The following is a 21,613-nucleotide window of genomic DNA, read 5'->3' as shown; positions in this document are numbered from 1 at the left end:
CAGGGACCGGGACGTGGCGGGCGGCCGCGGGCCGCTGGTTTCGGGCATCGTCTCCGGCTGCGTCCCCCGTTGCCGCTTTCACCCTCACTCGCGTTCGGACGCGGGCGGCGGCGTGCCGGGCCTGAGCGCTGTCCTCTCCTTGCAGGACCTCGGCGTGACCAAGGTGGGCCACATGAAGAGGATCCTGTGTGGCATCAAGGAGCTGAGCCGCAGCACCCCTGCCGCCGAGGCCTAGCCTCCGCCCTCTGGGCCTGCGTCCCCCGCGCCTCCCGCGACTGAGCCGGCTCGGCGCCGCTCATGGTGCTACTCCCGCCGCTCCGACCCGGCCCGGCGGCCCGGGCCCCGGGTCCCGACCCGCAACACAGCTACCTTCCAGCCGATGCCGCCCCCGCCCCGTCCGGGGCCCGGGCTCCTCCGCGCGCCCTCAGCGGCGCAGCGCGGGGCACTGTCTCCCGCCCCCTCCGGCCCGCGCTGTGTCCCCGCGCGTCTGAGTGCCCTGGTGTGAGCGCGGCCTGGCTGCCTTCCGTCCCGCCGGTTCCGTTTGACACGAAGGCGACGCTGGGTCCCCCTTAAGCCGAGCAGACGGTAGTTAGGGTCCGGGGCTGACGAGCTCGCGCCCCGTCCGTCTCGGCCCCTCGGTCCCTGGGCTGCGGGCGCGGGGTCCCCTCTGTGCCCAGGACGCCTGGCCTGTCGTCTCCCCGCGGACAGAGGCTGGTCCGTGTTTTCTGTGTGGAGGAGGCTTTCCGGGCTGCCGGGGCGTCAGGGGCCGCCCAGAGTTTCTCACCCCGGGGCGACTTCTCGTCTCGAGCGGCCAGGTCGGCGTCCCTCCGCGGGGAGGAAGCTGAGCCGGGACCGTCCCCGGCGGCACCCCGGTCCTCACCGCCTGGGACTTGGCCCTTTTCTCCCCTTCCGCCTCCCGGGGGCTGTGTGCCGCCGTCCCGAGGGGCCCGGGAGCGGGGGCGCTGTCGTCCCGAGGGGCCCATGGGGCGCGCGGCCGAGCAGCACTGACCTGCCGCTCGCTTCGCACCACACGCTCTGCCGGCTCCCCGCCCGCCGCGCAGTCGGCCGCTGCCTCCGGCGGCCGGCGGGGGCTCCCACTGGCGGGCCTCCCTGCGCTGAGCTCGGCCGAGGCCCTGCCCCAGGCCAGCTTGTCCCCGCGGGTGGGGTGGCCGCGCTCTGCACGTGCGCTCAGCCGCCTGCCCCTCGGAGGTAGTGTGTCACTCTCCGCCCCGACGTTCCCGCCCATCAGAGCCGCCGCGGGTGGAGGGAGGTGGAGGAAACCCAGTCGCCGCAAGTCCCTGGGTTTCAAAGTAGAACAGGCTGGCCCGGCCCGCGGTGCCAGACGCTCTCTGCTCTGTTGCTTCGGGCGGGGGGCACCCCGGGCTCTGAGGCCCTCAGGGCCGACGCACAGGCGGGGACTCGGCGGAGGAGGGCGCACGCGGGGCTTGGTGGCTGGTGCTCGGGGGCCACCGCGGCCCTCAGCGCCCTCCCGTGGGTAAGCCTTAGGTTTAGGTCAAGCGTGGTGTTTAAAGGTAACGTCGTCAGTGATTAGAGCGACACTGTTTACGTGAAACCACTTTCTGAGGGTAGTGAGTGAGAGCGAGCGGGATAAACGCAAGCGTTGCGCGAGGCCGTGTCTTTGGGGCGGCGTCCCACGCGCGTTGTGGTGCGTGTTGCTGCGCGTGGGGCTGCCCTCCGGGCCCCCGCCGTGGTGCTGGATGGCTGTCCCTCGGGGGCCCCCGGGGTCTCACGGTCCTGTCGGTGTAGAGGGAGGGAGGAGGGATCCCTGGAGTCTTGGAGAAAAGGTTTTGTGCCCTCTGGTGGGGCTTCCCCCATATTTATGATCTTAATTTATACAGCGCCCACCGTGGAAGCAAACGCCTCCTGTATCGCTATGTACATATCCACATCTGGGGTTGTAAATACGTTCTGTGTATAAATAAAACAAGCCTGGTTTTGATCTTTCACTGTCGGGTTTCTTGTTACCGTTCCTTGCACTTGGACGTAAGATGTCGTTGCCCCAAATCTTCTCGAACTGGGTTCAGAATTACGTTTTTCAGCCGCTCTAAAAACAGGTTGAATTGGCGGTGGCTGAAAAGCAAAGTGGGATGAATGCCATTGTATTATTTAGGGTGTAGGTTCTAGGATCTGTTGAATTAAAAATTCAGCAACCTTGGGGCCAGGTAGCACCAAGTTTCTCAGGGTTAATCACATGCAGCTTCAGCCCAACCTACTGAGGGCTGGGTCATTTTAGCTAATATTCTAACCTCCTAAGTCACGTGTAACTGCAAACCGGAGCTTTCCTACTTACGGCTGTTTAATCATAGCACCTTTATTACAAGGGAGCTGCCTCTCCAAGCTCAAGGTCACTTTAATCATCCCCCAGTTTCCTGGGGTGAGGGATGGGGGCTGGGATCACAGAGTCGAAAACCAGGCTGGCAGGGTACCATAGGGCTGTGTGGGCTTTGGATGTGTAGGTTGCCTCCCCAGCAGCTTTCTTCTCTCTCCTATGCTTAGTAGAGCCCCGTTTTTGTCCTGGTGTGCGTGCTCCTCTCACCTGGCCATCCAGGATCAGGCCTCCTGCTTACAAGATAACTGCCACTATTCCAGGGATCACATCCAAACGTGACCATGTCCAGGCTAAGGTGTGGGTGTATACGAGGGTTGTCTCTTCTGCGTCTCTTTTTAATTTTTTTTTTTTTTTTGCGGTACGCGGGCCTCTCACTGTTGTGGCCTCTCCCGTTGCGGAGCACAGGCTCTGGACGCGCAGGCTCAGCGGCCATGGCTCACAGGCCCAGCCGCTCCACGGCATGTGGGATCTTCCCGGACCGGGGCACGAACCCGTGTCCCCTGCATCGGCAGGCGGACTCTCAACCACTGCGCCACCAGGGAAGCTCCTGTGTCTCTTTTTAAGGTAAAAGGAAACATTTCAGAAAGTCTGGCTTCCACTGACCTCCCCTAATATCTCATTGTCTAGAACTGTATCACACGCTCATGACTAAACCGGTGGGTGCAGAGGGAATGGGGCTATGCAAGTGATGGCTGATCACGGTGCTGCTGGCCTAACACATTTCTGTTATTTTATGCCAGGTGCTGGCTTAAGGACTTCACACATGTGTTCCTCAGCAATCCTATGAGGTGGGTATCTGCATTTTACAGATGAGGACACAGGCTCAGAGAGGTTCACAACTTGTCCCAGCAGCACGTGGCAGGGACGGGAGTCGTGGGGCAGTTGGGTACCAGAGATCACACCTCGAGGGCCATGCTGGTCCTGTGTCCCAGGCCTGGCACCCACCCCAGCCCACGCTGACAGGTGAGGGAACGGCCTAAGTCACACGCAGGCATCCTGGCCTGGGAGCCTGTGGTCCCTCTCACACTGGGATGGCAACTGTGACCGCGCTGGCCGCCCAGCCCAGGTGCCGGCCTCGGCGCGGCGTCTATTGCGTTTTGATCATAAAAGCCTAATAAACAGGTTGTAAAACTCGCAGAGGAAAACCCGCCAGCTGGGGACCCGAAGGCTTTCTCGCTCGCACCGTGGACGGAAGCAGATTGACCAAAAAGCCTGCTGAGCTGTGCTTTCCGGGAAGTCATGTTGCCAGCTGGGCCCCACGCTGAGAACAAAATTGCCTGTGGTCCCAGGTCTCCAGGACGTGTGCGCACAGGAGGGAAGCGCCCTGGCATGGCCGCCGCCAGGCGCACCCCCGGGGCCGGGCAGGCCTCCGCGGCGCCAGGCAGGGCGGTTGTGCAGCGCCCGTCACCGTGGAGGCCGTGACCGCTTGGGGTGGCCTCGACTTCCAGAAGAGCCGTTGTATCGTGGTCCCCACCCCCTCGGTACGCTGGTTGCAAGTCGAATCACTTGTCATTGAGCTGCTGCTGGCCGAACCGCGAGGCGCTCCATCCGTTGGGCCCAACCCAGACCCCAGGCTGTGGGCAGGAGCCGGTGGGCCCAAGGGCCCGGCCCCTGGGCTGTGGGAGTTGGGGCTGCTGATAGGAAGATGCCTCCCCACCCCGGGACTAGAGCCGCCTTCTCCCTGGGGGAGAAGCTGCGGGCGCGTCAGGTCCGCTCAAGGCAGCCTGAGCCAGGATGCAGGCATCGGGCCCCTGGTGGGCGCGGAGACGTCTCTTCCTTTAACTAGCTTGTGTGTCGCTGTCATGGCTTCACCCTCCTCTCTGCAGTGTGGTGCCTTCCCAGAACATACACACACCCACGGTGATTGGTCATGTCTTTTACTGATGGGGCAGGACTGAGCACGGAAGGCGCGGCTGCCGCGTCTCCCGTCCAGCCGGGCTGAGGGGCCCAGGACTCGGCCCTTCACAGCCAAGTCTGTGTCAGAGGGAAGCTAACCTCTCCGAGCCAGGATTCTGGGTTATCAGGGACTTGTTGGGCCCCGCCTCCCCTTTTTGCCAGGAAAGTGTCACAGTTGAGTAAATATGTTTTCTGTAACACAAGCACCCCTGCCAGTTCTATTTTCCTAGAAGGAAAAGAGAACCAGACCACTTCCAGTTTCTTCAAATACAGTTATTCCCACGAGTCTGAGTTTATTGAAAACCAAAACACAGTTCTGTTATTTCTGCAGCAGTACTGAAGTGGTATTTCTGAACATAAACCCCAGCGACTTAGCATCTGAAGTTCGTTTGGGAAAAAGGCCAGAACATGAAGCAGTCAGCGCACAGAGACAGGAGGTTACAAACTGAAGTTTATTTTTTCTTTAACAAACTCTTACAGCTCTCTCCCTGGAGCCCCACTCCATCCCCGAACTGGAAGGAAGGAAGGAGGGGAGCAAGCCAACAAGCAGAGACCACCCGAGGCCCCGGCCGCTCACCGTGGACACCGCGCAGCACCTCGACCCCTGCCTGTCGTGGTAGGTGATGCCCAGCAAGGCCGCTGGCTTCTCAGAAGCAAGGCTTTTCAGTTAGAACATTCGTGTTTTCTTACAGTGGAGTGAGGGGACACACCAAGGAGCCCTGTCAGTTACGGGAAAAGGGACACAACAGCCTCGACACAGGGGGGCGGTCAGTCAGGGAGCTTACACTTCGGCCTCGTCACTGCCCGCCAGGTGCGTCTGGAGAGTCTGGACCCCACGTGCGCGTCTCCTGAGACAGAGTTAGTGTCTGAGGCCGAAAGCACTCGCCGAAGTCCAATGTCTTAAAGCACGACTGCCTCAATACAAGTTAGCACGTACTTCGCGAGCCGACAGTTTCAGACGCACGCGCAGAGGCCAGAGTTTCTAGTGGTGGTGACACGGTTGGGAAGGAGGGAGGACGGAGGGGGGAGGCGCAGGGCATTCATCCCACTCGGTGGCGAGCCCTGCGGGAGAGCGGCGCGGGCGCAGCAACACTCACGCAATTTCCTTACGCCAGTGGTGCAGGCGGAGGCTTAGCCCACGTGTCATTTCCTTTCCATCCCTTACACTGAAGAGCTATTTTAATATCATCAGTGGTAAAAAAGGCTGATGAAAAACTGTGAAATCAAGAAGATAACCATACTTAGCAAGAGAGTCGCTATAAAGCATCACTGAGGTATGAGAAAGTAAAGAATTTATTGTATCTTCTCAGGAATTCCTGCTTCCGACTGAGCTTGAGAAAGTGAATCACCCCGGTGTCCTCAATCACTGAGCCCAGTAACACGGACGCGACGCAGCTGTCATAAATACCACTTACATCTTTTAAATGTGATAGCCAGCTATGCTGCATTAAGACTCTTGGTTCACATTTTCTTTTTTCCCATTTTAACCGAGGCTCCTCAGGACTGTCCCCTCAGCCCTTCCCAGGCTTGTCTGCCACGACCCTGCCTCCCCGTCAGGCTCCCAGAAGGAAGAGGCCCCGGAGAGAATGTTCTGACCACAGACAGCACGGGTTGGACGCCAGCTCATGCCGCCCCCTCCCCAGCAGCACCCGACCTCAGAGGATGCCCCGTCGGTCTCCTCATCCCGGAAAGAGAGGTAACGCTTCAGAACCACTTCTAACTCAGACCAAAGTGGAAACGTGCCGTTTGGGGACCAGAAAACAGACTCCTGTTTACGTCACAGCATGAGCCTGACCAGCCCATTGCTGTGGGCCGAGCTGTCAGAGCCTGGGCGGCCACAGATACCAAAGGCGTCACCTGAACAGCGTGAGAGAGAGAGTGGGGCAGGTGTACTTTAGAGACAGGTGTGCAGGGATGAGCCATGTGGCACGTCACCCACGCCTGCAGTTAATGCAAAACCAGTCAATTTTTGTATAAAGATGGTGGCGGGGCTTGAGTGCTGGCGCGAGGGTGTCAGCCGGTTGGCACCTGTGGCGCGGCCAGGTCCGTGCCAGCCCGGGGGGATGCGCCACGGAGCGGGTGGCAAGCGCACTCGCCTGGCCTGCGATGGAGCACCCCCTCTGCTCGTGACAAAGCAGGGCGCTCAGTCCGTGTCCGCACCAGGCAGAAACCAGGAAACGGGCCAGGACCTGCAGCAGGAGCGTGGAGGCCCTGTGCTATCTGAAGCTCCTGACGTGGATGGAGAGAGAAGCTTCTGGTCCACGGGGGCGGGCGGGCGTCTCTGCACCAGAGGGGACGTTGCCACTCTGCACACGAAGGGCTTCCTGGCTGCGGGGACAGAGAGGCCATCATGGGGTCACATCCCAGACGCCAAGGGCCCCACCAGGTCGAGGAGTAACTCCACATCTCATTCCAACTTTCAGGGTCAAGTCAGGGCGGGCCGCAGAGACACACGTTGGCAGTTTGGGCAGCATTTCCGCATTGCTCCCTCAGGGGCCTCCGGGTACCCCTCCCCGGGGCGCATTCCCACGCCCTCCCCACAGAGCGGTCCAGCCTCGGGGCTTTTCCCAGCTGCTGAGGGAAGGTGTCTCCGAGCAGCGCAGTCTTTCCTGCTTCACCTTCCCAATCCAAGCGTGACCTTCCCAGATGCTCACGTCTGAAACGCCCAGCTCCGCACATAGTTACAGGGTCACACGCCTGGGGGACACCGCCTCCACCCCGGCCCTCGCTTCCCTGTCCTGCATGCCAGGCGGAGGGCATGTCTTCTTGCTGCCGTCACAACGCCTGACACTTGGTACCCAAGCTGTGGGAGGTGGGAGGAGAGGAAGGCTGAGGTGAGCAGGGGCTGGACCAGGCAGGCAGCCTGGTTCAAAGGCTACTGCAGAGAGGAGAGGCCACCAAGCCAGAAGCAATTAGAACGGGGACAGGACACAAGACCTCAGGAGACTGGAGGTGGGGCTAGATTAGGACAACCACCCGCGCCCCTGGTGTGGCCTGCGGAGTGATGACTATGCGGACCGCGGCGGTGGGAGCCAGGTCCAGGCACGTGGAGTTTCAAGTATCAGCACTGGTGGAAGGTTCCAGTAGATTCTGATAGGTGTACGTGGTCTGGAGGCCAGGAGAGAGCTGGGCTGTGTACAGAGGACGAAGGAGCGAGCCCACCCGAGGTGACGTGACTCAGGCAGAGCAGAGCGAGGAAGATGGATGGGGAGGGAGCTCCCTCCAAGGGGAGGGTCGGCTGGGTTAGCAACCTGGCTGGCTGCCTGGAGGGGACGGACGGGGCGGAGAGCGATGGAGGTGACAGCAGGAGGACACAGCTGGAGCAGGGTCAGGAAGCCGAACCCTAGACAAGCCAGGGCGGGTGTCCGAAGGAAGAGACCCAGGGATGGGGGAGGCCGACTGCAGGAACAGGGCCCCGGCGGAGGGAGAACGAGACCCGGAGCTCGGGGAGGGGCCTCGTCCTCGCAGGGAGCTGCGCCCGGGTTCCTCCTGCACGGTCCCCAGGAAGCCTCTCTAGGAGGTGATGGAGAGAAGGTGGGCAAGCGCAGGCACGGAGGAGGGTTCCGCTGTTTCTCTTCACACCTCAGTCAGGAGCTTTCCAGAGAGAGCAGGAGCGCCAGCGCCTGGAGGTCGCGGTGGAATCTGTCACGTAGGTGAGGACCCTAACTTACCTTTTCTTTTTCCCCAGAGCGAACTCTTTCTGTTTTTCTCTTTCAATGTCATCTCTGACTGTACTGAAATCATCATCATCTTCAACCAGGAGATTCTGCATTTCAAAATAATGAATGAGCAATGTTTTCACACCTCTTTTTAGTCTACGTTTAAGAGAGATGTGTGTAAAACAATCACCTAAATTGACAGAAGGGGATATCCAAATTTACATAAACCAGATTAGTAACTGATGCGCTTGATGAAAACAAAGTGAGCTCGTGGCCGGAGGCGCTTGAGGCGGGGTTACCGTTCACTGCTCCCCGAGTGAGTGGGCAAGGGGTCCCGAGGTAGCCGAGGCCGCAGGCACAGGCCGCCTACAGCCCGTGCGACCCTGCCGTCTGCGTCCCCTGCGCCTCCCTAGCTGCGCCCTGAGCTTCTGGGCTTCCTGGCATCTCCCCGGAGCCACCCCGGTGCTTTACACGGAGCAGGCGCTCCCTCTGCCTTCCCGGGACTCACAGTCGGTCAGAGACTGTGATTCACCGCAGACCCCGCTGCTCCCACAGGCTGGTCTCCGTCAGCGTCCACCAGCCAAAATGCTAACCCTGAGGACACGTGCCCGGGAGGAAAGTGTCACAACAAGGCAATTCTGAGGCCTGCCAGACCCCCACGTTAGGGACCCCAGGGTTACTGGCTGTGTTCCCAAGTGCGGATCTGGGAGAGTTAATGCTGATTACAGGGGCGGTGGCCCTTCTGCGTCTGACCCGTCAGCTGAAGGGCTGCAGGAGGGCTTCACCGCTTCTCCGCTCTCAGGTGGGAAAAACACTGCGACAAAGATGATAATCTCTATTCCAATAAATGGGGCATGATAAATCGTGTAATTTTAGTTCCAATGCTATTTATGATGTGCTTTATAAAACTGAAACATCACAAAACCAGAGAAAATATGGAAACCCTGGGACAGATGCCCAGGTTCTCGGGGGGCAGGAGGTGGGCGCGGCGAACCCTGTCCACGGGCCCCCCTGGCCGCCTTTTCTTCGGCTCAGGATGGCACGACTTTCTACGGTTGTTATGAGGAAAAACTGAATTAAATGTATACATGGACGGCTCCTGGCAAATACAAAATGCTCAGTGAGTTACCTATTAATAGTATTAACCTTTTACCATATTTGCTTCATTTTCAGTTTTCAAGGAAGAGGCACAGTCTGTTGATGCCCCTCCCCTCACTAGAGGTAGGTGCTCCGCTGGCTTCGGTGTGATTGTTCCCATTTTTGTCTTCACTACACAGGAACACGACTCCCAGCAATCCTCAGCATTTTACCTGGTTTTATACTTTCTATAAATGACTGTTCTGTGACTTTTTCTTTTTCAACACTAAATAATTGGATGTATGTTCACACTGACATCTGTAGCTCTGGTTTATCTGTTGTATCTGCTGTGTTCTCTACCACCATATCAATACTTCTGTTTCCCATTTTACGTATTCCCTTTCTAAGGGTAATTTCGGTTCTTTCCAATCTATGCTATTACAAATCAAAGAGCCCTTCAATGCACATTTCTGTACATCTCCACATACACATGGGTGTTTCTAGGATTTATATCTGAAGTGGAATTCCTTGGCCGCACCGTACGGGCGCCCTTACCGCCAACTGCGGTCTACTTGGCCCTCTTCCTAGTGCTGCACGGGAGACCCAAGAGTCTGGCCCAGCAGCTCCCGGCTTTATTTTGCAGGTCCCTGGGAAGCCATCTTTTCACCTGCTTTCTGGCCATTTCGTTTTCTGGGAATTGCTGGGTGTTTGTTAGGGGAGAGATGGGCAAAGATTCTTCTTTTGTAACTGATTTGTAGAAGTACTTTACATATTCTGGATAATAATCCTTGTTGGTCATATCCTTGTAGGTATCTTTTCCTATTTGTGGCCTGTTTTCTCACTTTGTACGGTCTCCTCTGGTGAAAGGAAGGTTTTACTTTTAACGTTCAGTCGTCCCTCAGTATTCACAGGGGACCGGTTCCAGGACTTGCCACAGAAACCAGACTCCTGGGGTGCTCAAGTCCAGAGCAGGCCTCTGTATCTGAGGTTCCACACCTGTGGATTCAACCAACTGTAGATCACGTAGTACTGTATGTATTTATTGAAAAAAAATCTGCATATAACTGGACCCTCGCAGTTCAAACCCGTGTTGTTCAAGGGTCAACTGTAGTCAAATTTATTGATCCTTTCCTTTAAGAAATCCTTCTTGAACTAAGTCATAAAAATTTTTCTATTATCTTTTCTTCTAATGGTTGAAGTGCTTTTCACATTTAAGTCTTCATGCTGATTGTTATATAGGTGTGAGCAGAGGTAGATACGGATTTTATGGGGCCCGAAGCTTACACAAATTTGGCGACCCTCTTTATGAAAATGAAATAAAAGTTACGACCGTAACTATTGAATAATCCATTTGTAACGTTGCCCTCAAATACCTGTCAAGTTTCCCTATATATATGGGTGATTCTGTTTCAATTCTTCCCCTGCCCCACAGCTAAACGGTCACCACAGATGTGTAATCAGTCAATTCTTGGTACGGCAATACCCCGATCTTGTTCTTTAAAAATATCTTAGCTCTCTGGCCCTTTGCTCTTCCACATGAATTTATTCTCTTTAATCTAATCTACATGGTTTGTCAGTCACTGGGGGTAGATGTGGGGGAAACTGATATTTTTACTGTTGTGAGGCTTCCCTTCCAAGAACATGATATGATTCTGTATCTAACTGAAGCATTAATGCCTCTCACTATTTTTGTAATACTCTCCAAAAAGGGCTTACAAGTCTTTCTGTTGGGCATATTCCCAGGTACCCTGCAATTTTATGTACGTTGATCTTACAACCTTTTGAAATCTCTTAAACAGAGCTGATGGTTTGACTGTAGAAAAACTAAGAACAGTTTTGTATTTTCCTTTTAGAATTTCTTTTACCTATCTTTCAATTTTTATTTATTTGCTTTTCTTCGTTGGGTGGAAGGTCATATTACATTGGTCCCATTCTTTAGTACAATGTTGAACAGAAGTGGTGATTAAAGGAATACGTATTCCTTAATATAAAAAAATTATTTAAGAATCAAATTATTAATAAATCAATAATTTAATATTAATAAATTATTAATTCTTAAATTAAGGATTTAAATCATTCACCCTTAATACAAAAAATATTATTATATGACAACAAAGTAGGTTTGTCCAAGGAATGCAAGGATGGTTCAGTGTTGAGAACATGTTTATGTAATAACACTACATTACCAGATTGAAGAAGAAAAATGATATGGCTAATTAAACAGATGCAGAAAAAGCACAGAATAAAAAATTTAATATTAAAAATCCGGTGCTGGGCCTCCCTGGTGGCGCAGTGGTTGAGAGTCCGCCTGCCGATGCAGGGGATACGGGTTTGTGCCCCGGTCTGGGAGGATCCCATATGCCGCGAAGCGGCTGGGCCCGTGAGCCATGGCCGCTGAGCCTGCGCGTCCGGAGCCTGTGCTCCGCAACGGGAGAGGCCACAACAGTGAGAGGCCCGCATACCGAAAAAAAAAAAAAAAAAAAAAAAAAATCCCGTGCTCATTCATGATTTAAAAAAAAAAGAACTTAGAGTAAACTAGGAATGGAAGGAAATGTCTTAACCTAATACAGGTACCTACATAAAACCTACAGCAACACACTTAGTGATAAAACTTCAGAGCATTTTCATTCAAGTCAGACCCAAAATTAAGGTTTTGGTATTGAGGGTCTACTGGCCTCATAAAATGAGTTCTCTGGGGGCTTCCCTGGTGGCGCAGTGGTTAAGAATCTGCCTGCCAATGCAGGGGACACTGGTTCGATCCCTGGTCCGGGAAGATCCCACATGCCGCGGAGCAACTAAGCCCGTGCACCACAACTACTGAGGCTGCGCTCTAGAGCCCGCGAGCCACAACTACTGAGCCCGTGTGCCACAACTACTGAAGCCCGTGCGCCTAGAGCCTGTGATCTGCAACGAGAAGCCACCGCAATGAGAAGCCCACACACCGCAACGAAGAGTAGCCCCCACTCGCTGCAACTAGAGAAAGCCCGCACGCAGCAATGAAGACCCAACGCAGCCAATAAATAAATAAATAAAATTTATTTATTTATTTATTTTAAAAAATGAGTTGTCTGCTTTCCCTCTTTTTTTCCCCCACTTTTTGAAACAATTTATATAAAATGGGATTATCTATGCCTTGAAGATCTGATAAAACTTCTCTATAAAATCATTTGATTCTGGTGTTTTGTCAAAGTGGTAAGTTTACTGTTAAAAACGTACCTTAATGCCAATAGTATCTCCATCTTTCAAGTGATAAGGCGCCCCCTGCAAATTATCTTGCTTTTTCTTCTTTTTCCTCTTGGTAATTTGCTGGTTCTACAGAAAAATTTAAGTATGTTGAATAAAGAAAACTCAATCTCAAATTCTTACTAAATTCCCTGTCTGTGGAAAACTGCAGTTAATTATTCACTATGCCAGTGAGGCCCGATTTCCCCAAGGAAGCCCCACAACTTTACCCAGCTAGGTACTGGAAGCCACTCAAACTTTTCAGGAAGGTATTTGGCAATTTCAATTTTCTCCACAGGAAGAGAATAGAAATTGGCCACTCGATGCCTCAGGGAGCCGGCCGTCCAGCCTCGGGCAGTGTCCCACACCAAGTCCACGGGCAAGGCATATGCCCTCTTGCCAGGGAGGCGCATCTGTGTCCTCAGCAGCACATGCTGGGGGCTGCATCAGAAAACAGTCACATGTCAGATTTACAACAAAATGGGAAACATGCAATAACTACGGCAGGTGTGAATGGCAAAGCTTCTCCTCTGACTCTTCTGGGTTTTTTTATAAGGAGAGATTTCCCTTAAACCCTGAATGCTAGTGGGAAACCTTTACTTTGATTTCCTTCAATCCTGACCCAGAATGGAGGTGAGCTCCCATTCTGAGTCCTCAGCAGAGTCCCTGGGGAGGGAGCAGGCAAGGCTGAAGGCGGAGGAAGAAGTTCCTCGGTGGGGCACGGAGGGAAGAGGACTGGAGACAGCTGGAAGGGCCAGCAGGGCTATCCCGGCGCTGAAAGGGAAGAGGGGTTTCCCGCTACGGCGACTTCCTAGGAAATGCTGATTTCAGAGCCAGAGTCTGTGAAGCTGGCAGAAAACTTAGCCAGGGAGAAGAAACTGAGGGCTTAGAGTTAGGGAGAGAAGATGATGGGTGTAGTTGTAAGAGCAAAGGAAACCTTTGCAGGAGATGAGCACAGATAAGAGGTCCTTGAAGGAAGAGAAAGAGGAGAAACATTCAGAAAGGTCGGAAAGAAATTTAGATGTATGGAGATTGTTTTAGATAGGACGTGAAATAAAAACTACAGATAAGAATTGGACGGTGGAGCGGAGAAATGGAAACTTTAAGGATGGTGAGACAATGAACGATTTTAATGCTGTTTCTATTATACTGGTGTTTTTATCGAAAGAAAGGGTAACACAATTGGAGGAAACAGGCAACGCAGGGAGAGCGAGGGCCCAGTGAATTAGGAGATTGGACTGAAAGCGGGGGACTGTGATCAAGAAGGAATTTTTGAGAGGGTGTAGGTGTTGCTGAGGTCCGTGAGCAGAGCTGAGGTACCAGAGCATACAAAGTGTGGTCAGTGTAGATGCAGGAGCTGCCAAGGAGGTGACAGAGTCTGGGTGAAGACCACGAGGAGCCAGGGTCCTCGCTGAGGGGGGGCAAGAGTGCTCCGGAGGTCAGTCAGGGACAGAAGTGTGGATGGGGAAGGGGGCTAAGGAAGTGCACAGCCTGGTCTTCAAAAGGACACTGCTCACGACAAACGTGGCAGGGTCAGGGTGCATTTATATTATGTAACATGATATTCTATACTATAGAAAGAGCTCACACAAATTAGACTTTTTTCTAAGACCCCACAAAAAACAGGCGAAATATATGAAACGATTCACTCACTCACAAAATACAAATGGTTTACAAGCCTTTGAACAAACGCCCTAATCTTACTAGCAATCAAAGCATTGAAGCAAATGAGACAAGATAACCATTTTTCATTTATCAATTTAGCAAACATTTAAACAATGACAACATTCAATGACGGTTTGATGGTGAGGTGAAATAAATACTTAGAAACACAGCTTGTGGAAACATAATGGTATAACTTACCTGGAAAGGAATTTAACAAATAAGAGGTTTAAAATGTCCATACCATTTGATCCAGAAATTCCCCTCCAGGAAACTACTCCTAGTAATACAGTTTGCATTAAGAATGCATTCTTATAAAACAGTGGGATCAAATGAAGGTCACATGGTTGAAAGAGTAGAGTTGTTATACAACAGGAGGGCAACAAGCATCATCATGTCACATCAGGGAAAAGGAATCTTAATATTTGGTGTTACTGACAAAAATGTCTTATAAAAGAATGTCCTATAATGAAAAAAACAATAGGTAGGTTTGAACGTGGACAACTTTGGGGTGCTTCTTTATTCCATAAATAATTATTGACTATGACAAAGGCACTGTCCTAGGTACTGGGGATGCAGCAGTGACCAAAAAACAAAGTGCTCACTCTCAAAAAACTTACAATCTAGTAGTGGGAGACAGATAATAATTGATAATTCAATAAGTGTACGTCAGGTGATATTAGGATGAAAAAAGTAGGATAAGGGGCAGCATGTCAGGTGTTAACTGTCATTTGGTTGGACAACAGACTGTCTGTAGGCACTGATAAGAGCTTGGGATGAGCACCTTGCTTATACTTCAAGATCATTATGGGTTCAACATGCATTGGGACTTACTGAAAAATTCTGTCTTTATGGAAAAATGAGTTCTAAGATCTAGACACCAGACATACAAACACATTTCTAGAACACAATCTGTTTTAAGTTGCCAGACTCCTTAGAAGCAGTGGAAAAAACACTTAAAAATTTAACACCTTAATCGATAGTAAAGAAACTATCCACTGGGATCAGCCAAGTGTATAATTTTGCATGTGTAGTAGGACACCTTACCCCAAGTCTTCTTCTTTCTGAAGGGGCTCTAAGCAGATCTCAGTTCTCCGTCCCAATTTATATTCCCTGATAACAAATGAAACAAGATAATATTAAATGACATATCACTTAATATTTTCAGTTTTTTCTAACCAATTTCAAGTATTCTTAAGTGAAATATTATACCATATAAGAACACTCAAAATTTAAGAAACTACCATGAACAATTATACACCAAAAAATTGGACAACGTAGAAGAAATGGATACATTCCCAGAAACATACAACCTACCAAGATTGAATCATAAAGAAACAGAAAATCTGAACAGACCAATTATGAGTAAGAAGATTGAATCGGGGGCTTCCCTGGTGGCACAGTGGTTAAGAATCCACCTGCCAATGCAGGGGACATGGGTTCAAGCCCTGGTCCGGGAAGATCACACATGCTTCGGAGCAACTAAGCCCATGAGCCACAACTACTGAGCCTGCGCTCTAGAGACTGCAGGCCACAACTACTGAACCCACGTGCTGCAACTACTGAAGCCTGCACACCTAGAGCCTGTGCTCTGCAATGAGAAGCCCACACGCTGCAACGAAGAGTAGCCCCCACTCGCTGCAACTAGAGAAAGCCTGCGTGGAGCAACAAAGACCCAACACAGCCAAAGATAAATAAATTCATTAAGGGAAAAAAAAAAGATTGAATCAGTAATCAAAAACCTCCTAACAAAAAAAAGTTGAGGACCAGATGGCTTTACTGATGTATGCTACCAAAAGAAGAATTAATACCAATCCTTCCCAAACTCTTCCAAAAAAAAAAAAAAAAACAGAACAGGAGGGAACACTTCCAAACTCATTTTATGAGGCCAGCATTACCCTGATATCAAAACCAGACCAAGGACATTATAAGAAAAGAAAATTAAAGGCCAATATCCTTGATGAACATAAATGCAAAAATCCTCAAAGAAATATTAGCAAACCAAATTCAACAGTACATTAAAAGGATCATACACCATGATCAAGTGGGATTTCTGCAAGGGATGCAAAGATGTTGAACATTCGCAAATCAATTGGTGTGATACAACCATGTTAACAGAATGAAGGAAGAAAATCATATGATCATCTCAACAGATGCAGAAAAAGCATTTGACATTCTTTCACGTTAAAAATTCTCAACAAACTGGATATAGAGGGAATGTACCTCAATGCAATAAAGGCCATATGTGAAAAGCCCATGGCTAGTATCATACTCAATGGTGAAAAGCTGAAAGCTTTTCCTCTGAGATCAGGAATAAGACAAGGATGCCCACTCTTGCCACTCATATGCAACACATTGGTGGAAGCGCTAGACAGAGCAATTAGACAAGAAAAAAAATAAAAGGCATCCAGATTGGAAAGGATGAAGTAAAGTTGTCTCCATCTGCAGATTACATGATCATATTTATAGAAAACTCTAAAGTCTCCACCAAAAATCTGTTAAAACTAATAAATGAATTCAGTAAAGTTGTGGGATACAAAATCAATATATAAATATCAGCTGCATTTTATATACCAACAATAAATTATCAGAAAGAGAAATTAAGAAAACAATCCCATTTCCAACAGCATCAAAAAGAATAAAATACTTCGGAATAAATTTAACCAAGGAGGTAAAAGATCTGTATGCTGAAAACTATAAGACACTGATGAAAGAAACTGAAGATTCAAATAAATGGAAAGCTATTCCATCGTCATGGATTGGGAGAACATTGTTAAAATGTCCATACTACCCAAAACAATCTACAAATTCAGTGCAATCCTTATCAAAATTTCAAAAGCATTTTTCAATTAGAAATAGAAAAAACAGTTCTAAAATTGGTATAGACCCACAAAAGACCTTGAATAGCCAAAGCAATCTTTTCTTAAGAAAGAACAGGGCTTCCCTGGTGGCGCAGTGGTTAAGAATCTGCCTGCCAATGCAGGGGACACGGGTTCGAGCCCTGGTCTGGGAAGATCCCACATGCTGCGGAGCAACTAAGCCCGTGCGCCACAACTACTGAGCCTGCACGCTAGAGCCCGTGAGCCACAACTACTGAAGCCTGCACGCCTACAGCCTGTGCTCTGCAACAAGAGAAGCCACCGCAATGAAAAGCCCTCGCGCCACAACTAGAGAAAGCCCACATAAAGCAACAAAGACCCAACACAGCCAAAAAATAAATAAAAATAAATTTAAAAAAAGAAAGAAGAATAAAGCTGATGGCATCATGCTTCCTCATTTCAAACTATACTATAAAGCTACAGTAATCAAAACGGTATAGTACCGGCATAAACAAAGACACATACATCAATGGAACCCAAAAGAGGGACTTCCCTGGTGGTCCAGTGGTTAAGACTCCTCACTTCCACTTCAGGGGGCGCAGGTTCGATCCCTGGTCAGGGAACTAACATCCCGCATACCACACAGCATGGCCAAAGAAAAAAAAGAACACAATAGAGAGCCCAGAAATAAACGCATGCATATATGGTCAATTAATTTATGACATAGGAGCCAAGAACACAGAATGGGGAAAAGATTCTCTTCAATAAATGGTGCTGGGGGGAACTGGACAGTCTCATGCAAAGGAACGAAACTAGACCCCTATCTTACACCTTATGCAAAAATCAACTTAAAACAGATTAAAAGATTTGAACGTTAAGACCTGAAATTGTAAAACTCCTAGAAGAAGACAGGGGAGTAAGCTCCTTGACATCAGCCTTGGCAATGATTTTCTGGATTTGACACCAAAAGCAAAAGCAATAAAAGCAAAAATAAACAAGTGGGACTACATCAAAATAAAAAGCTTCTGCACAGCAAAAGAAACCATCAACAAAATGAAAAGGCAACCTATGAAGCAGCAGAAAGTATTTGCAAATCTAAGGGGTTAATATTCAAAGTATATAGAGAACTCATACAACTCAATAGCAAAAAGCAAACAATCTGATTTAAAAATGGCAGAGGACGTGAACAGACTTCTTTTTTTTAAAGACACACTAATGGCCAACAGGTACATGAAAAGGTACTCAACATCATTAATCATCAGGGAAATGCAAATCAAAACCACAATGAGGTATCATCTCACACCTGTTAGAATGCTTATCATCAAAAAGACAAGAGATAGCAAGTGTTTCTGAGGATGTGGAGGAAAGGGAACCCTTGTTCAATGCTGGTGGGAATGTAACTTGGTTCAGCCACTATAGAAAAACAGTATGGAGGTTCCTCAAAAAATTAAAAATAGGGCCTCCCTGGTGGCGCAGTGGTTAAGAGTCCGCCTGCCGATGCAGGGGATACGGGTTTGTGCCCCGGTCTGGGAGGATCCCATATGCCGCGGAGCGGCTGGGCCCGTGAGCCATGGCCGCTGGGCCTGCGCATCCGGAGCCTGTGCTCCGCAACGGGAGAGGCCACAACAGTGAGAGGCCCGCATACCGCAAAAAAAAAAAAAAAAAAAAAAAAAAAATTAAAAATAGAACTACCATATGATCCAGCAATCCCATTTCTGGGTACCTCACCAGAGGAAATGAAAACAGGATCTCAAAGAGATTATCTGCACTCCCATGTTCATTGCAGCATTATGCACAGTAGGCAAGATATGGAAAAACCTAGTGTCTGTTAACCAATGAATGGATAAAGATGTGGTGTATGTATGTAGTGTACACACATTCATACACACACAAAGGAATATCATTCAGTCATAAGAAAGAAGGACATCCTGTTGTTTGAGACAACATGGATGGACCCTGAGGGCATTATGCTAAGTGAGATAAGACAACTGCTGTATGATAGCACTTATATGTGGAATCTAAAAAAGCTGAACTAATAGAAACAGGGACTAGGATGGTGGTTACCAGGGACTGGGACTGGCTGTAAAGGGGAGATGTTGGTCAAAGGGTACATACTTCCAGTTATAAACTATATCAACATGCTGTACATGACATCCCCAGAACATATTCATCTTATAACACTGAATTATATACTTGAAAGTTGCTAATAAGAAAGTAGATCTTAAATGTTCTCACAAAAAGGAAATGGCGATTATATGATGTGATGGAGGTTATTCGCTAATGCCATGGTGGTAATCATTCTGCAATATATGTCTGTCAGATCAATAGGTTGTACACCTTAAATTTATAAAGTGTTATATGGCAATTATATCTCAATAAAGCTGGGGGGAAAAACAATCAAAATTTTGTTCACAGTCTCTGGACCATAGTAAAAACAGATGAAACTACATTTATACTTAATATGAGAAACTGAAGTTGTCTCAGAGTTTAATTTACGGTAAAAAGTATCAACAACATGACAAATGTGGAATGACCTAGAACGGGCTGTTGGGGAGCGTTCACTGAGAACCGTACCTGAGCTGCTGATAGTGGACTCGTAAGAGCCTGCCGGGGCGCCTACTTTCCACCGTCCAGGCTCTAAGGAAGGCGGGCGATGGGATGGAAAACTCCGAGAAGGAGGGCAAGGTCATGGCCTAGAAAAGAAACAGACATCGGAAAAAGCACTCTTAAAAACAGACTGCTTTAGGAAAAAAAAAAATGAAGCGCTACACAAACAATGACATTTAAGGGAAAGAGTATCTTAGGTAATGATAATATCTACAAAAAAATCCACAGGAATATCGTTTAAATGAAATTAACCCTGAGTAATTTTTGTATTCCTCCCTACTGCAATCAGCCTGAGAGATAAGTGACTTTTCTGTTTCTAAATCTGAGCCAAAAGCTCCTTTTCAAGGATTATGTTTTAGAAAATGAAACTTTAATTTCCATATGACTATAACTCAAGAGCAGAGGCCTCTCTAATAAAAGCAAGGACTCATCTTCAACTTCCATCTGTGCTAATATAATTCAACAAAGTTTGCTCTGCCATGGAAATAATTTCTGATTTTGAAATATTTCAGAATCTCTGGATCCAAATGCTAGGCCCAAACCACTGGACTAATTCTGTAGGGGTGGATAACTATTTATATACTTAGGCTGTAGTATATAAAATGGCCAATATTCATCCGTTTTAAATCTAGAAACAGCAATTTTGTATCTTTTAATCTAATATAAGAAAAAAAGTCTCTACTTGTTCTTATTAGAATAAGACCATTTGTTTTTTTTGAGGAAGGTATTTCAGATATTGAAGACACACAGAAGTCACCTTACATGCACCTACACTTTTTCCTTTAAGAGCAAGAAGGGATGCTCATTTTAATCCAGTGAGAATAAGATGCTTCTTAAGCATTTTGTGTTGTATTCAACCCAGCCTTTCCATTTGGACAGAACACTGTCTGTGAGTATTAATGTCCAGGAAAACAATACAGTATCTAGTTTAACATCCTAACATAAACCTGATATTCTGACCTCCTGGGCAACTGACAACACAGCTTTTACTAACAACATTTAACACATGAATCACAATGACACAAAAACAATGTAAATAAAGGAGTAAAGTGAATGCTTTACAAATGTTCCAACAAATGTTTCCCTAAAAAATCAAAATGAACATAAGCTGCAAGTCACTGAGGAGATTTCAAATGAAAGCGCAGCATGCCTGTCAGAGAGGGGATAAATGAAAGCCACAGGCAACTGGTAGAAACCAACCCAGGGAGCTGTCTGAGCAACATGTGGGTGTGGCCTGTTGGGTACTCACCACTGAACCTGGCATATAACACATGCCCTATCAGAACAGACTGTAATTGAGGGAAAAGGAAATAGAAGAATATATTAATATCTCACTGGAAGCAGCCAGATCACCACTAAGGTATGCTGCAGGAGGAAGGCTGACCTGAGACTTCAGCTCCCCCAAGGTAGCATCTTCTGAGATTTCAACGTCTCCCAAGTAGCGGAGGGAAACTTCTGCATGTGCGTCACTGGGAGCATCTGCAAAGGACAGAGCAAGACGTTTGACAGGCGCTTTAGACGTACTTAGCTCTTATTTCTGAAATACAGGCCACGTTTTGATACTGCAAACGGGTTTAGTACAATTCCATCCAAGCAACTCAGAATCTGAATTCCTCGGGTCAGCCCCTCAGGACTTCACAGGGAGGAAGCAGGACCCAGTAGATGGGCAGCCAGGGAGCATGCTGTGGGCACAGCACCAGGTCTTCTCACTAGGATGGCTGTGAGGAATTTTACACATGTGCTGTCTACCTGGAATGCTCTTTCCCACACCCTCTCCCTCCTCAAAGAGGACTCTGCTGGTTGGATACTCTGCCCTGCTCTCATCTTTTATTTAACCTGTTTCTCTCTCGTAACACTTGTCCCAACTTGTTACTCTTTTGTCTGTCTGTTTTCTTGTGTGTATGCATGTGTTTTTTTACATATATATATATATATATATATATATATATATATATATATTTTTTTTTTTTTTAATTTAATCTGTCTCCTCTACAGAATATGATTTTCAAGAGAGAACAGGTCATCTATCTTGTTTGTCTCTCCAGTGCCAGGAATGGTGGGTGCCACACAATAAATGCCCAATAAATGTTTACTGACTGAAAGAATTCTTGACAATATGAAGGCCTTTCTATATTTGTTCTAAAAAGGGGAAAACAAAATGCTCTCTCATATAAAACTCTGGATATAAAAGTTGATAACTAAATTTGAAATCAGTAATTTGACTCATTTTTGCTTTAGTTAAATGTCTTTGCTTACTGCTGGGCACACTGCTAATACATAATAGAAAATTAATTATAAGTAAATTAAGTAAAAAAGCTCTC

At 48.6% G+C, this 21,613-nt stretch overlaps 3 protein-coding genes across 8 annotated transcripts in view; 1 reads left to right on the top strand and 2 right to left on the bottom strand.

Annotated features, from left to right (window-relative positions):
* Positions 1–864, top strand: part of DGKD (diacylglycerol kinase delta) — a 109,823-nt gene extending 108,959 nt beyond the window's left edge. For both annotated transcript variants that reach the window (XM_060106248.1, XM_060106247.1), the window contains exon 30: positions 146–864. In XM_060106248.1, coding sequence (XP_059962231.1) covers positions 146–235 — 90 coding nt within the window. In that variant the 3' untranslated portion in view covers positions 236–864. The remainder of the gene's footprint in view (positions 1–145) is intronic.
* Positions 590–3,264, bottom strand: LOC132494682 (proline-rich protein HaeIII subfamily 1-like). The gene is made up of 2 exons (XM_060105917.1): positions 3,253–3,264; positions 590–1,501 (listed from the first exon to the last, which is right to left on the bottom strand). Exons 1-2 carry the CDS (start codon positions 3,262–3,264, stop codon positions 590–592), a joined length of 924 nt encoding a protein of 307 aa, XP_059961900.1.
* Positions 3,265–4,687: 1,423 nt separating this feature from the next.
* USP40 (ubiquitin specific peptidase 40) overlaps positions 4,688–21,613 on the bottom strand; it is a 94,222-nt gene continuing 77,296 nt past the window's right edge. For 2 of the 5 annotated variants that reach the window (XM_060106088.1, XM_060106092.1), the window contains exons 24-30: positions 20,677–20,771; positions 19,260–19,378; positions 14,914–14,979; positions 12,435–12,645; positions 12,199–12,294; positions 7,918–8,012; positions 4,688–6,574 (exon numbers count right to left, since the gene is read on the bottom strand). In XM_060106088.1, the coding sequence (XP_059962071.1) occupies positions 6,463–6,574; positions 7,918–8,012; positions 12,199–12,294; positions 12,435–12,645; positions 14,914–14,979; positions 19,260–19,378; positions 20,677–20,771 (794 nt within the window). In that variant the 3' untranslated portion in view covers positions 4,688–6,462. The other 3 variants (XM_060106089.1, XM_060106091.1, XM_060106087.1) reach the window with 2 other exon arrangements.

This window comes from Mesoplodon densirostris, chromosome 8 (genome assembly GCF_025265405.1).
Source record: "Mesoplodon densirostris isolate mMesDen1 chromosome 8, mMesDen1 primary haplotype, whole genome shotgun sequence".
Taxonomy (NCBI): domain Eukaryota; kingdom Metazoa; phylum Chordata; class Mammalia; order Artiodactyla; family Ziphiidae; genus Mesoplodon; species Mesoplodon densirostris.
This window is presented reverse-complemented; position numbering and strand designations above follow the sequence as displayed.